The sequence below is a fragment of the Lagenorhynchus albirostris genome, chromosome X, assembly GCF_949774975.1.
Source record: "Lagenorhynchus albirostris chromosome X, mLagAlb1.1, whole genome shotgun sequence".
Classification (NCBI taxonomy): domain Eukaryota; kingdom Metazoa; phylum Chordata; class Mammalia; order Artiodactyla; family Delphinidae; genus Lagenorhynchus; species Lagenorhynchus albirostris.
In genome coordinates, this window is record NC_083116.1 from 95,928,435 (window position 1) to 95,945,596 (window position 17,162).

Here is a 17,162-nt window from a genome sequence, read left to right on the forward strand (position 1 = left end):
GTAAAATTCATGTTAAGGGAACTTTATCTAGACTGAGTCAGTGATTAAAGTGAGTGGGCCTAGGAAAATTAAGCCCCCAAATGTGATAAGGGTTATTTCTACATAAAGAGAGGGTCAAAAGTGAAAGAAACGAACCTTCCAGAATTCCAGCCTTACAAATTTAATACTAACCTCATCAGATATTTGCTGAGCAAGACGAATTGACACATTTCTAAGCATGCATTCAGATGACGGATTAGGAATGCTCTGAAGGGCACTTTGTAGCACCACTGCTTGATCATGAGTAACTTGGTTGACCTGAAAAAAGATAAATATTTTACTTTAATACTGCATACATAATCAAATCCAATCATTTGCTCCTCACTCATCATCACTCCCTCAGGATGACCTCCCTTCTGTATATATTCAGTACACTGTAGAACCCGTGTGACTTACACAAAAAGTTCTTTGCATTGCCAACAATGTGGGCTTCCTCTTTTTCTTGTGTAGTGGAGTGCCACATATCCCTCTGCAAACCCCCATTCTAGATTAATCCAACTTGTGTATCTACATCTGCATTCAGCACAACTTGCAGAGGTGAGTGATAAACTGCAGTCCTATCTAGAAACTCAGTAAAGTACTTCACATGCATGCTCCTGGGCAGACCCTGCTCCCCATTCACCCTGATCATCAAACTCTTTTGAGAAAAGAAAAATTAAGGAATATCAATAACAGAATAAAAATACTAATGTATAAAAGGTACCAGACCAAATTTTTAAGCCCATAAAGAAAAAAGATTACTTTTTTTTTTTTTGTGGTACGTGGGCCTCTCACTGTTGTGGCCTCTCCCGTTGCGGAGCACAAGCTCCGGACGCGCAGGCTCAGCAGCCATGGCTCACGGGCCCAGCCGCTCCGCGGCATGTGGGATCCTCCCAGACCGGGGCACGAAACCGTGTCCCCTGCATCGGCAGGCGGACTCTCAACCACTGCGCCACCAGGGAAGCCCAAGATTACTTTTAAGTTGTTATTAGCCAGGCAATTCTGACTGCCTTTCAAGTCCTAACTCTTCTCCATATTGTAAGTATTTCTACAACAGTATTTAAGACAAGTCTGTTTTTACTAATTTTTGCCTTTAGCGCCCTATTGACTGTGAGCTCCTTGAGATTAGAGGCTATTATGTACCTCTGTATACACAGTGGCACATTTTCTGAATAAAAGAGAAAAGTGAAAGAGGGGAGCATTTATATTTTGTGTTCTTCATTAAGCTCCTGTCAGGGATTACGATAATAATCTGTTTTTATCTTAAGAAGAACACCACTTTTAAAAAATCCGAGTAAGCGTGGTACCTTTAATGCAAAACAATTTAAGACTTGGGCCACTTTTTTTCATTACCCTTTTTAATGAAAATGGAGAGAAAAGGATTATGAACGCACATGTACCCACCGCCCAGCTTCAACAATTATGAACAAAGGACCAAGATTACTTTGTCTAACCACTCCCCTCACTTTCCATCCAGGCCCCACCCCAGGATTATTTTGAAGCAAATCCTAAATAAAATTTCATCTGTAAATACTTCAACATTTTTTTTTTTAAAAGAGGGGGCTCTTCCTTTTTTTTTTTTCCCCCGGTACGCAGGCCTCCCACCGCTGCGGAGCACAGGCTCTGGACGCGCAGGCCCAGCGGCCATGGCTCATGGGCCCAGCCGCTCCGCGGCACGTGGGATCCTCCCGGACCGGGGCACGAACCCGTGTCCCCCGCATCGGCAGGTGGACTGTCAACCACTGTGCCACCAGGGAAGCCCCGGGGGTCTTCCTTTTAAACATAACCACAGTATCATCATCACACCTAAAACAATTATAAATGCTACTGTCTCAATTACATGTGATTATTATAGTATCACATATCTAATCAATATTCTAATCTCAAGGCCTAAGCCATTCATTCTTAAAATAGAAAATCTATATTCTTGAAGCTTTTATCTTCTACTGGTAACTTAGTAAACCATCACTTATGATGCATATAAAACAAGTCAAATGTGTAGTTTGACTTCTCATAAATAGGCATTGAATTCTGGCATGTCTTGAGAACCTTTGGTAAAACGGATCAAGGTAAAAACAAGAGTCAAAATAAGTTCAGAATTGGAGGTTAAGACTGTCAAGGTGGGAAGAGAGGCTGGCAACAGGCTAAATCAACTACAGTTCATCCTTGAACGGCATGGGGGTTAAGAGGACAGACATTCTAGGAGTCGAAAATCTGCACGTAACTTTACAGTCGGCCCTGGTATCTGTGGTTCCAATCAATTTAGGATCATGTAGTACTGTAGTACTTATTGAAAAATCCATGTATAAGCAGACTCGAGCAGTTCAAACCTGTGTTGTACAAGGGTCAACTGTACATCTTTTTTATTACCACCTGTGTGTGTGTGTGTGTGTGTCTGTGTATGTATGTATATATATATATATGCCAAATACAAGCTAGGAAGAGATTCACATGGAGTTTTTAGTAGGTTTAAAATAAATGAAGGAAGGAATTCCCTGGTGGTCCAGTGGTTAGGACTCCGCGCTTTCATTGCCGAGGGCCTGGGTTCAATCCCTGGTTGGGGAACTAGGATCCCTCAAGCAGTGCAGTGAGGCCGAAAAATAAAATAGAATAATTGAAAGACTATTTGGGGTTTTTAGCGGTTCCATACAAATTTTAGGATTATTTGTTCTAGTTCTGTGAAAAATGTCACAAGTTTTGATAGCGATTGAATTAAATCTATACATTGCATTGGGTATGAACATTTTAACATTAACTCTTCCAATCCATGAACACAGGATAACTTTCCATTTCTTTGTATTGTATTACAATTTCCTTTTATCAACGTTTATAGTTTTCAGAGTATAGGTCTTTCACTTCCTTGGTTAAATTTATTGCTAGGTGTTTTTTTTTTTGATGTGATTGCTTCCTTCATTTCCCTGATAGCTCATTATTAGTGTATAGAAATGCAACAGAGTTCTGTATATCAATCTTGTGTCCTGCAGCTTTACTGAATTCACTTATTAGTTCTAATGGTTTTTTGGTGGAGTCTTTAGGGTTCTATACGTATAGAATAGTACCATGATCATCTGCAAACAATGATCCAGCAATTCCAGTCCTGGGTATATATCTGAAGAACATGAAAACACTAATTTGAAAAGATATATGCACCTCAGTGTTCACAGCAGCATTATTTACAACAGCCAAGATATGGAAGCAATGTAAGTGTTCATCAACAGATGAATGGATAAAAAAGATGTGGTGTGCGTGTATACAATGGAATATTATATTATTCAGCCATAAAAAGAATGAAATAAGTCCGACAAAGAAAAGACAAATACTGTATATTTTCATGTATACATGGAATCTAAAAAATAAAACAAACAAATATAACTAAACAGGAACAGAACCACAGATACAGAAAACAAACTAGTGGTTACCAGAGGGGAGAGAGGCAAAATAGGTGAAGGGGATTAAAAGGTACAAACTACTAGGTATAAAATAAGTGAGCTATAAGGATTTAAGGTGGGGACTTCCCTGGTGGCACAGTGGTTAAGAATCCGCCTACCAATGCAGGGGACACGGGTTTGAGTCCTGGTCCAGGAAGATCCCACATGCTGTGGAACCACTAAGCCCGTGCACCACAACTACTAAGCCTGCGCTCTAGAGCCTGTGAGCCACAACTACTGAAGCCCGTGCACCTAGAGCCCGTGCTCTGCAACAAGAAGCCTGCGCACCGCAACACAGAGTAGCCCCTGCTCGCGGCAACTAGAGAAAGTCCACGCGCAGCAACAAAGACCCAACACAGCCAAAAATAAATAAATAAACAAATTAAAAAAAAAAAGGATGTAAGGTACAACACAGTGAATATAGCCAATATTTTATAATAACTATATGGAGTATAAGCTATAAAAATATCAAATCACTTTGTTGCACACCTGAAACTAATATAATATTGTAAGTCAACTACACGTCAAAAAAAAAAATTAAAAAAAGTCAAACAGGATTTAAGGGAACAGGGAAGAACTGCCCTCTCAGAGTAGAGTCAGTGAAAAGCACTTGTAATTTTAATACAAATATAATTCAATAGAAGGAAACCATTAAAATGAGGAACCACTGGAAAGGAACTGAAAACATTCTGAATCAACTCTGAACTCTATAAGCAACTCTTAAGAGTTTCTAAGAAGTTTAACTTTAAAAGTTGCCATCTATTATTACAAAAAGATTTTTAAAAAGTCTGTATTACCGACGCCATGGGATTCACGCCTTCCACACCTGGCTGACAAGCTTCCGCCACAGCTCGTACGTGGCCATAGCCAATGGCAGTTAGCAACAGCTTGGCTATTTTAAGAGCATTGAGGTAGGCACCCCTTCGAGTTTCCATATCTGCATTTGGTAGGAAGTTATTTCTGGTTAGCATACTCAGGACAAGGGGTAGGCCACCACTTTTCAAGAAGTGAAATTGAAAATCAGAGGAATCATCAGCCAGAGGTGCACCAGCAGGCATTAACAAGGCATAGACTACCTGGAAAAAAGTAGAAGAACTGTATTAAAAGGTTTTAAGATAATTTCTTATTTTCCTCATCATCACTGGTTTAAAATTTTCCCATATTTTGAAATTCTTTCAAAAACATTTCATTACAATTTTATCCATGTTCTTCACATTATCATATAAAAGGTCAAATTTCAAGAACATGGAATAAATTCAAAAAGTAAAAACCAACCTCTGTTAGGTACAGCACTTGCGAGGCTGAAGGACCAAAGAAAAGCGAGTCAAGAGATGGACTAAGGCTGCTTTCTCCAAGTTTGGCGTGGTCTAAACAAATAGCTCTTAATTTTTCTATTGTTGTGCTATCTGTAAGAAAAAAAAGATACATAGTCTAAAATAAAACATAATTCATGCATTCATAGTATTTTACTTTTGATATTCCGAAGACTACTTTAGTATGGAATAAGAATCAATTCAGCTGAGTTACAGGCTCAAACTTCACAAGACATAACCAGATCTGGATTGGTTTAAAAAAAAAAAAGTCCCAATCAACCAGGGCTCTTTAATCACTCAACCCAAACACGAAGGAAGCAGTCTCCTCCTACACAGAGACCTCAAATCAACATGTCTTCCTCAGGCACTAGAGACCAAAAAACTACAACACACTTCAAAAGGAAATAGTTCTTATTGAAAATAAAAAACCGGAAATATGACAAGCTCTTCCTTCCAACTTATGTTAGCTTCCATGACACTGTGTATTAACTCAACAGTCCCCAACCTTTTTGGCACCAGGCACCAGTTTTGTGGAAGACAATTTTTCCACAGACCGGGGTGGGGGGGATGGTTTTGGGATGATTCAAGCGCATTACACTCATTGTGCACTTTATTTCTATTATTATTACATTGTAACATATAATGAAATAATTATACAACTCACCATAATGCAGAATCAGTGGGAGCCCTGAACTTGTTTTCACTTGTCACTCACTGATAGGGTTTTGATATGAGTCTGCAAGCAATTGATTTATTATGGTCTCTGTGCAGTCAAACCTCTCTGCTAATGATAATCTGTGTTTGCAGCCGCTCCCCACAGCACTAACATCACTGCCTCAGCTCCACCTCAGATCATCAGGCATTAGATTCTCCTAAGAAGCGTTCAACCCTAGATCCCTCGCATGTGCAGTTTACTGTAGAGTTCGGGCTCCTATGAGAATCTAGCTGCCGCTGATCTGACAGGAAGCAGAGCTCAGGCAGTAATGAGAGTGATGAGCAGCGGCTGTGAATACAGATGAAGCTTCCTTTGCTCACTGGTCCGGCCTGCTGCTCACCCCCTGCTGTGCGGCCAGGTTCCTAACAGACCACAGATCGGTAGCAGTCCGTGGCTTGGGGACCCCTGTATTAACTGGTTTGTTACAATGAAAGAAGCTTACTGGTATCCTTGGAAACTGAACCTTAAAAAGTAAACATTAAAAAAAAAAGGGAACAGTGCCTAATGTGCACATCAAGTAAGAAGATTTTTTTGATAATATTAAAAGATGAGTTTCATTTAAATCACACTAAAAAGATACAGTAAAAAAGAAACAATCCCATTATTAGCTACCAAACACTCAAACTTACTTCAGAAAGTACTTCAATAATCAAATTATTTCCAAAGTAAATGGCCTATGATTAAAATACCACTCAATAAATAAGATTTTCTTTTAAGTAAAAGCTTTTCTTGAAGAATAAAGATAACTGAAAATTACTATAATTTCCTTAGGGTAAGCTAATTTTTACAGGCCTGGAAATATCAAAAAAACTTCAATTTGTGTTAAAATTGTTGGCTTTCCCTATTCTGAAGGGAGAGTGACATATAACTAAATGAAATATTCAGTTTTAATAATAAAACATTTGTGAATATCTTCTCCTGTCATTAAATACCCATCCCCTATATCATTTTATATTGATGATTAAAATGACAAGTCCTGTTGCCAGTACACTAGTTTAATCTCTAACACTGGGTATTTAGGTTTTCTCTTTTTTTTTTTTAAACAATAAAGATCCAAGTTACTCTCTAAAAAGAAACCAATTCATATGCTGTATCTGAAAATATCTTGCTTAGTTTAAAAATATTCTGAGCGGGGCTTCCCTGGTGGCACAGTGGTTGAGAGTCCGCCTGCCAATGTAGGGGACACGGGTTCGTGCCCCGGTCCGGGAAGATCCCACATGCCGTGGAACGGCTGGGCCCGTGGGTCATGGCCGCTGAACCTGCGCGTCCGGAGCCTGTGCTCCGCAACGGGAGAGGCCACAGCAGTGAGAGGCCCGCATACCGCAAAAAAAAAATTCTGAGCGAAGGAGGGCGGGCAAAGGGAATAGGAGAAAAGAAACAAGAGCTCTAAGAAAAGGAAGCACTGAATTTTAAGCAAATCATTTAATGTTGCTGGATTATAGTTTATTCATTTGAGGGATCTGAACCAAATGATCACTAGTGGCCATTCCAGCTTTAGCATTCATGAACCTAAATAATCTTAGGTCCTCGATTATGCACATGCTCATTTAACAAAATATGGAAAATAGAGACAACAAATTTAAACTGCCCATAAATCCTGGATTTTAGTTTATTTCTTTCTAGTTTTTTGAAGAGATACCTAATAAGCCTAATCAATTAAATGATTATAGCAACACAGTATAAGAAAGTCTAGAAAACGTTGAGCAGTAACACACAGGTTAATAGTACAAACTTTGGAGCCCAACTGCATGCATTATCTTAGAACTGCCTTTAAGCTGTGTGTCTCTGGTCAAAAGGAACAATCTCTCAGTGCCTCAGTTTCCCCATCTTTAAAACAGAAGTAAAAATAGTAATTCCCTCCCTAGGAATGTTGTGAGGTTTAAATGAGTTAACAAGTGTGAAATGCTCATAACAGATTTTGCCATATTTTAAGATATGAGTTAGACCAAACTCCTGGGAAAAAGGAAGCTCTGAAGAGGAAAAGCAACTCATTCTGCTTAGTAAAGCAATATACATTTTAATTTCTCTGTATCAAGCAAGAACCTGTTTTCCTGATGCGTGTAAAGGTCACAAGAACTCCTGAGGAGTTTAAATTACAAGAGTTTAAATTACCTACAGAGACTACTGTAGAAGTTCTAAGTTTAACAGCAAATCATACTGGAGGCACTGGACTTTAGGCAAAGATTCAGAATAAACAAAAGTAAAGTCAATGACTAATAAAAAAGCTTCTAATTCCATCTTGTTTTTTCCTCCTTTTAAAATATGTGCACGTGTGCACAAACACTAAATGATTACCCAAATGTTAGAAACAGAATTTATAACTACTTCCTTTTCTTAGAGCTCCTGCTTCCTATCTTAAAGAAGAATGTGCGCACCCATGTGTGTAACAACCACAGTGACAAAGAGTAGGTTAACATTTGTTGAATAGTGATTAAATACCCGTCACTAGGCTAGGGGTTTTCCATACATGACCCCATTTAATCCATTCAATTCTATGAAATAGTTATTAGTAGCTCAGTTTTACAGATAAGGAAGCTCTGAGAAACTAAGAAAACTCATGTTTAAGGCCATGGAGTAGCAACTTGAAGAAGCAGGACTTGAACTCAAGTCCATTTGAGTCCAAAGCCTATGATTTGTCTACTGTCATACAATCATTACTGGCATTTTCAAAGCTGGCTAGTTCAAATTTAGGTACTATACTTCGATTATATAAAATAAGATAAAAGCGCCCTCGTAAGCTTCCTGCTTGAGCTGCTCGGCAAGAGCTCCCTCTCGCCATCTAGTGGCACTATACTCAAATCACAAGGTCAGGGATTATGAGATGGGTTTTCCTTTTCAAATGTTGAATCTGTGTACATAAAGCAACAACAGCTGTTACTCAGATACTAGTAAGTAAAACAATACAAATTCTAAACTACGCAACAGATAAGGATCAAATTAAATCATTAAGAAAAGCCTTCTTAACAGAGCAAATAAAAACTCAATTAGAAAAAAAAAGAAAAGCCTTATTTAAGAATCTAATTAACATCTAAATCGATTCTGTACCACATGACTCAGAAAGTGAGATCGGATGGGAAAGGTCAGACGTGTCTACTTTAGAAAAAGGAGATAATGTAAACACAACAGTTTAAAAAATTATCTGGGCCAATTATTGAACTGCATTTGTCAGCAATGCATCCATAAACCCCACTAAAATGAGAATAAATTAATATAAAATACATAAACTCAGAAGGATAAAGAAGTTAAAAGCTGAAGGAACATTAGAGATGTCAGCAAATTACTGAAGGTGTAGAGGGGATGGAAGATAGCTGGCTTAGCTGAACCCAAGAAGTGCTTCTTGGGGGGTAAGAGAAAGAGGGAGAGGGTACCTATAAATCAGCACTCCACCAAGTCCTGGAAAAGTTAAGGATATGAAAACAGAACATAATTGAGATGGTACAGATGAATCAAAGACTTAAAAACAGAGTGCCTGAAATCTGCCTAAGAGGCAAATTTCTACTCTACCTCCCTCCCCAATAGACTGATGAAGCTGGGAAGCAGATATCTCACTAATGTAGAGAACAGATACAAATATGGAATGCAAAAGACTAAAAAGCTGGATTAGTACCAGTATGAACCCATGTTTTTTTTGATATAAATGTGTTTACATACGTGTGTGTGTGTTTAAGTGTGTATTACTTCCTAAGTCCAATGAAAATGCCTAGACCACAAGAACACCCCAGTAGTAATGAGCACAATTTAGCCCTCACATTCTGGTTTCTAAATATCTTCCCTCACTAAAAGGAGAAATGTCTGATTCTAGGGCTGGAATAGAGAAAGTACTAGATGAACTTTAAATATCTTATGCCAGAAAGAAGTACTCAAAGGATGATGAAGCTATATTAAAAAAAGCACTGGGTTTATGTAAAAAAGAGAGTTGGGTACATATCCACTGACCATACCTGGGACAACTGAGCATCAAAATAAATAATGACTATAATGGCTATAACCCAATAGATAAAATAAGAATCCATGAGTAAACAGTGATAACACATAATTAATAGGGGAGAAGGCAAAGCTCTACTTTATAGTAGTATGCCAATATCCTTGCCTGTTGGAAATACACAATAAAGTATTTAAGGATGATGGGACATCAGACCAGCAGCAAATTACTCTCAAATGGTTCTTGAAGTCCTCAAATTGTACTTCAAACTTTTCTGTAAGGTTGTAAATGTTTCCAAAAAAACATTAAAAAAATTTTTTTAAGTTGTATAGGATTGAATGATCTGATTGAATTCTCTCTTTCCACAAGCTCTGTTATTTTTAGTGCATAACTTTGTAGAATGTTAAGTTTTAGAGGAAAACACATATATTAGAGTAGAAACACTGAAATGTGCTCATGAAAAAATCCTACGGAAAAGGATCACTTGGAGGAAGGTCTTGAAAATTTAACACTAGAATATCTGGGGACAAAAAGTCAACAGAAGAGCTGGAAAAAGTTAAGGATACCACCCAAAGCTGGAATAAAATTAATGAGAGGAGAAAGGAAAGGCAAGAAAATCAGATTTAGTAGATTCAACACCACAGTCAAAGACATCTCAAAGATCCACAAAAAGCAAAACACGGAGAAGTAAATTAGCAAAGAAAGAACAGAAATCTCTCACAAATTAGGAATCTCCAGGCCCACTGAAAAACCATCACAAAGCAGACCTATACCAAGCAAGGCATTTCATCAGGAAAGTTCTAAACTCAATGATAAAACCAAAACTTCCAGAAACAAAGATCAAAAGCAAAGGAATATCTTGCACTGTTGGTGGGAATGTAAACTGATATAGCCACTATGGAGAGCAGTATGGAGGTTCCTTAAAAAACTAAAAATAGAAGTACCATACCATCCAGCAATCCTACTACTGGGCATATACCCTGAGAAAACCATAATTCAAAAAGAGTCATGTACCACTATGTTCATTGCAGATCTATTTACAATAGCCAGGACATGGAAGTAACCTAAGTGTCCATCGACAGATGAATGGATAAAGAAGATGTGGCACAAATATGCAATGGAATCTTACTCAGCCATAAAAAGAAATGAAACTGAGTTATTTGTAGTGAGGTGGATGGACCTAGAGTCTGTCATATAGACTGAAGTAAGTCAGAAAGAGAAAAACAAATACTGTATGCTAACACATATATATGGAATCTAAAAAAATGGCTCTGAAGAACCTAGGGGCAGGACAGGAATAAAGACGTAGATGTAGAGAATGGACTTGAGGACACAGGGAGGGGGAAGGGTAAGCTGGGATGAAGTGAGAGAGTGGCATGGACATATATACACTACCAGATGTAAAATAGATAGCTAGTGGGAAGCAGCCACATGGCACAGGGAGATCAGCTCAGTGCTTTGTGATCACCTAGAGGGGTGGGATAGGGAGGGTGGGAGGGAGATGCAAGAGGGAGGAGATATGGGAATATATGTATATGTATAGCTGATTCACTTTGTTATAAAGCAGAAACTAACACACCATTGTAGAGCAATTATACTCCAATAAAGATGTTAAAAAAAAAAGCATACGTAACTATTAAAAAAAAAAAGGCAAAGGAATAGAACTCAGGAGAGCTTTGGTCTTCACACAAGCAACATTACCAGCTAGACAGTTGAGTAAATTTTCAAGCTAGAATTCAATACCCAAACTACTAATCAAATGTGAAGGTTAAGCATTCAGATTAGCAATGTTTCAGAAACGAATAACAAAACCACCTCCCACGTACCCTTTCTGAAATAAGTGCAGGAGGATGTGCTTCAGCAAAATGACAGAGCCCCTCAAGAAAGGCTCAAGACATAGGAGCCAGTGAACAGGGATCCACCATAGGAAAGCTGAAGAAAGAAGTCCCCAAATGGTAGCTGTGTAGCGAACAACCAGATGAGAGGAGGCAGACGAAAAGTTCCAGGACAACAGTGGAGCCGACAGATTATATAATACACATAATAATGGAAAATTATTTTGAGAGGTTACTAGAGAATATGTGGAAAGAATTAGTAATAGGTGTATAGAAAATCAAGAAAATAAAAAGGGGAAATTATTAAACCCTGAAAAAAAAGTTGCCATTAATCCAGCAAACTACTTTTCACACACTCTTGAAAAAACAAATGCTGAATATGAATTTAAGAAATAACTGGGGCTTCCCTGGTGGCACAGTGGTTGAGAGTCCGCCTGCCGATGCAGGGGACATGGGTTCGTGCCCCGGTCCGGGAAGATCCCACATGCCGCGGAGCGGCTGGGCCCGTGAGCCATGGCCGCTGAGCCTGCGTGTCCGGAGCCTGTGCTCCACAACGGGAGAGGCCACAACAGTGAGAGAGGCCTGCTTACCGCAAAAAAAAAAAAAAAAACTGGAAGAGGGACTTCCCTGGCAGCCCAGTTGTTAAGACTCCACGCTTCCACTGCAGGGGCTGCAGGCTTGATCCCTGGTTGGGGAAGTAAGATCCCACTTGCCACATGGTGTGGCAAAAAAAAGAAAAGAAAAAATTGGAAGAATGTGGAAGTAAGAGTTAAGTTTTCATTTACACAACAGAAAATCAGTAGGTATCTAAAACTGACAAACAGTTGTATGAGGGTATTATTTACAGATAGTATAGACATAGATAAGAATAAGAGCTACCAATTGAAAGTGGTTGTTTCCCAGGAATAAAAAAGGAACAATGCTATAGATGACACATGACCCAAAACACAGTCCAGGGGCCAGAAAATTTTTTCTGTAAAGGGTCAGATAGTAAATACTTAAGGCTTTGCAGGCCATATGGTCTCTGCCACAACTGCTGCTGTGCTAAGACAAAAGCAGCTAAGACAGCGTGTACATGAATGGGCATGGCTTGTACACCAATAAAACTTTGTTTATGGACACCAAAATTTAAATTTCATATAATTTTCATAAGTCACAAAATATTATTCTTTTGATTTTTTCTTCAGCAATTAGAAATTGTAAAAACCATCCTTAACTCTTGGGCAGTACCAAAAACACACAGTGGGTTGGATGTAGCCAGTGAGCTATAGTTTGCCAACTCCTGTTATTTTCCATCTAGGAAGAGAATTTGCTAACATACCCCTTTACTGTACAACATGTACTTTATCAACATTATCATTTAAAAAGAAATTTCTTACCTGGTGGCATAAGTTTCATAAGTACTCTTGCTCCATCTCTAAGAGGTGGCATATTTAGGCTGCTACCCAAGTCTGCAACTTGCCAAAGGAAAGAGATGTATCTGGGATGCAGTGACATTATCTAGAATACAAAATACACAAAATATTTACCTGTAAATTACACCTCCCCAAAAGAAGAGTCCCCAAATAAAAGTGTTGGTTTATCTCCATAGTTTTGCTTATGTCATTTCTATCCTGAAATGGTCTGCCTACCCCATCATCTCACTTTTAGAAATCCTTCCTAATGTAGACTGAATACATTATCCAAGCCACCTCCTGTACTTTGTGTGTGACAGCTTTTTTACTGTTTTGTTAAACTATTCCTCTTGTACATACAAGTCAGACTCTGTATAAACAAACAGCTGCCATGCCCACCAACAGTTAAATTCCTAATGCAACTGTTGTAGAAAGCCAATCCTTCTGACACTGGAGTGGCTGGTATTATTGTAGCCATTAAAATTTTTGTGGGGAGGTAAGGAAGGAAGGAATCATTTTCTTTAGAAACAAGATATGTTACTGACAATCTAAGAAAGACTGCAGATATCTTCCTACAGAAACAGTTCTGAAGAATTCATTTTTGTGGTACAAATACAAAATACAGTGGTTATTTTGCTCAATAAACTCAACAGTTGTAATTAAGTTGTATAATGGGCTAGTTTTATGTAAATACAACAACACTATATCTATACAAAATGTGGTTTTAAATTTCAACCAGGTTACAATCACCTTTCAAAGGGATCCATTCTCAAGTTATGGTTAAATGTACAGTTATTTGATATTCTGCCACATTAAATTGTAAGTTCAAGAAAAATGAACTATTCTGTATACTTTATTCTTAAATAACCTAGCAAAATGCCTTGCATACAATAGCTCAAAACTATCTACTCACCACCCCGGGCAAACAGCTTTCCACTTCTGGATTGGGACCATCACTGTAATGATTACCATGGTTTCCAGGAGATCCAGTTGAGGAATCAGAAGAACTATCAGGGCTTGAAGGCATATTGGAACTTATTTGTGTAAGTTTGGCTGTAATTAGCTGAAAATGATATACTATGTTAGTACCAAAGACAAGGAAAAATACACAAAACAGAAGTTAGTGACATACCAACAAAAAACAAAAAACTACACATTATATTTTTAGAAATATAATTTATAACTGTTGTCTAACATAACCACTTAAATAGTTTTGTTTTCAGAAATCTTTTCCTCTACTATATTATAGGTACCATAATACCTGTCTTATTTAGTATTATAATTCAAACACCTAATACAGAAAATACAGAGCCTCACACATAACAGATGCTCCATTAACATTTACTGAGTGAAATGCTGACTACAAAAATGAAAGTCCCCAGTTTGCTTTTCTTGAAAAGTTTGGTAATTATAGATACTTACCGATTTATCCTTTAAGTTTAACTGTCCAATCAACTTTCTATCATCTGCAGGATCTATCAGTTCACCACCTACAAAGAGCTCAATTTTTGTATGAGCTACATTGGCTTTGATACGATTGAGAATACATCGTCGTACTGAACCGATTGTATCATTTGTATGAGACCATACGTCCAAGTCATCAACCTGTCTGCCCTGGTTTGGAAATCGAACTATAAAAGAAAGGTGTTTACCACGGAAAGCTCTGGGGGGAAAAAAAGGGAAACCATCATCATATTCAGCAGATTTTCAAATCTTCTTGCAAAGAAAATAAAGCTAGCAATTTAAAATTGAATATTTTCTTACTAAACAAGAGAAAGTGAGTTAAAGACACATTATTTTTAGGAACTTGAAAATATTTACTGCTCCTTTTAACTACAAATATTATAGTAATCTTCAAAACACAACAATCATATTTCACTGTTGTTACTCTTGGACCTATAGTTTACAGGTATCTAGTTATAAGACATTACAACAGACACGAGTAACATTTCGTTTATTTTTAATGCTATAAAAGCCCAACTAATGTCAAGTCATCCCCAAAATGATATTTATGTTGGCATATTATCTTCCTGCAGGTAAGATACAAAAAAAACATATTCAAGGAGCAATTTTAATAATTTCATGGTTAAAAAGAGAACTCAAATACTAATGGCTCACATTCTATAAATATCTCTAAATTATACATATTATTTGAGTACACTAAATGGTGAAATCTTAAGAGAAACGTTAATAGACCCGAAGATGAGTGAATTAGGTAAGGGAAATTTTAAGAGGTACAAACTTCCAGTTAGAAAATAAATGAGTCATGGGATGACAGGTGGTAACTAATCATGGTGATCATTTTGTAATGTAAGGAAATATTCAGGCACTATGTTGTGTACCAGGAACTAACATAGTGTTGTAGGTCAATTATACTTCAAAATCAAACAAACTCACAGAAAAAGAGATCAGATTTGTGATTATCGGGCTGGGGGGCGGGACGGGGGAGGGAGAATTGGATGAAGGCAGTTAAAAGGTACAAACTTCCAGTTATAAGATAACTGAGTATTAGAGATGTAATGCTCAACATGATTAATAAACACTGCTCTATGTTATATATGAAAGCTGGTAAGAGAATAAATCCTGAGTTCTTGTCACAAGGGAAAAGTATTTTTTCCTTTTTCTTTCTTTTGTATTTATATGAGATGATGGATGTTCACTAAACTTATTGTGGTAATCATTTCATGATGTACCAAGACAAATTATTATAAACTTATAAAGGCTGTATGTCAATTATATCTCAATAAAACTGGAAGAAAAAAAAAAAAAGAGAGAAATGTTAGTAGACCATTTTCAAATATCTCTTGCTATACTGGCTATCTGTCAAAGCAGCTTTTAAGAGTTCTCTCCAATTACTCTGCAACCAGACTATACTATTATTTTTAACAGTGGAAATGAATGGCATCAAAGCACTTCAACGGCAAAATACCCCTGGCAACACTTAACAGGCAACAAAGTCAATGGCAAAAAAACTCCCAAACAAACAAAAAAAGACCAACCAGAATAAAAAGAAGAAACTAGAGGGCTTCCCTGGTGGCACAGTGGTTAAGAATCTGCTTGCCATTGTAGGGGACACGGGTTCGAGCCCTGGTCTGGGAAGATCCCACATGCTGCGTAGCAACTAAGCCCGTGCACCACAACTACTGAGCCTGTGCTCTAGAGCCCACGAGCCACAACTACTGAAGCCTGCACGCCTAGAGCCCGTGCTCCGCAACAAGAGAAGCCACTGCAGTAAGAAGCCCACGCACCGCAACGAAGAGCAGCCCCCGCTCACCACAACTAGAGAAAGCCCACGCACAGCAACGAAGACCCAACGCAGCCAAAAAAAGAAAGCCATTAAGTTAAAAAAAAAAAAAAAAAAGAACTAGATTTAATTGAGAATGCCCTAAACAAAAACAAGCAAAAAACAGATCCTGAAAACAAAACAAAAAAGGCCTACTATTAAAAAAAAAAAAATTCTGTAAGATACAAATACTGTTTTAAAGCAAGACACTAACGTTTTCAAAAAATGAAAAATTTCCTCTCTCCTTCTTCCTGTACATCATCACTTTTTAAAATCAAATGGCTAGGAAAATGTCAAATAATTAAGAAGTAGCACTAGTACATCAGTTATTCACAAACCTTGACATAGGTAGAATTGTTCTTTCCTCATGATAATCACTGTCACATTCATTTATATACTCCCGTAACACAGTTAATACTCGAACCATTCGAACAGCTTCCTGTCTTGCACAATTAATACTGTCTTTGTCACCATCCAAAACACACAGTGTGTCATAGGAGGCTTTCAAGCGATCAAAGCAAGACTGAATGAAGTCTTCATGGATTACCACCTACAAATAATGGGCCAAATAAAGACAGTTCAAGTTTTATATGTATATAGTGTTTCATATATATTAATAAAACATTAATCTAATTAAAGATGGCAACAATTTAAAGGTAGATCTCATTTAACCATGATCCTATTTAACGAGAGAATCTATATTGATAATTGATAATAAAATATGTTTGAGAACAGACTTGTGGCTGCCAAGGGGGAGAGAAGGTGGGGGAGGGATGGATTGGGAGTTTGGGATTAGCACATGCAAACTACTATATACAGAATGGATAAAAACAAGGTCCTACTGTATAGCACAGGTAACTATATTCAAGGTACTCTGATAAACCATAATGGAAAAGAAAATAAACAAAGAATGTATATATAACTGAATCACTTAGCTGTGCAGTAGAAATTAACACAACATTGTAAAATCTACTATACATCAATAAAATAGAAACAACAATAACAAACACACACTATGTTTTGTCAAAGGAAGCTAACATTATTTAAGTTAACAAGTATAAACTAGATACACAAAACATGAACTTCAGGATTAGGTGTCAGAATGGAAAGAAATTCGGCCGAAATCTCCTACCGTAACTATACTCAAAATAATCACTTCAAGATAATTATATCAAGATGAAACTCATTTAGACAGCGTTTTGTAGGAGAGAAATGTAGACTAAATATTTTAGGTATGTTTTTATAATACGAATT

At 37.5% G+C, this 17,162-nt stretch overlaps 1 protein-coding gene across 1 annotated transcript in view; it reads right to left on the reverse strand.

Annotated features, from left to right (window-relative positions):
- Window positions 1-17,162, reverse strand: part of USP9X (ubiquitin specific peptidase 9 X-linked) — a 126,223-nt gene that overhangs the window by 40,012 nt on the left and 69,049 nt on the right. Inside the window, exons 18-24 of the mRNA XM_060138817.1 lie at window positions 16,247-16,458; window positions 14,048-14,288; window positions 13,539-13,688; window positions 12,611-12,731; window positions 4,722-4,852; window positions 4,244-4,522; window positions 172-297 (exon numbers count right to left, since the gene is read on the reverse strand). Coding sequence (XP_059994800.1) covers window positions 172-297; window positions 4,244-4,522; window positions 4,722-4,852; window positions 12,611-12,731; window positions 13,539-13,688; window positions 14,048-14,288; window positions 16,247-16,458 — 1,260 coding nt within the window. The remainder of the gene's footprint in view (window positions 1-171; window positions 298-4,243; window positions 4,523-4,721; window positions 4,853-12,610; window positions 12,732-13,538; window positions 13,689-14,047; window positions 14,289-16,246; window positions 16,459-17,162) is intronic.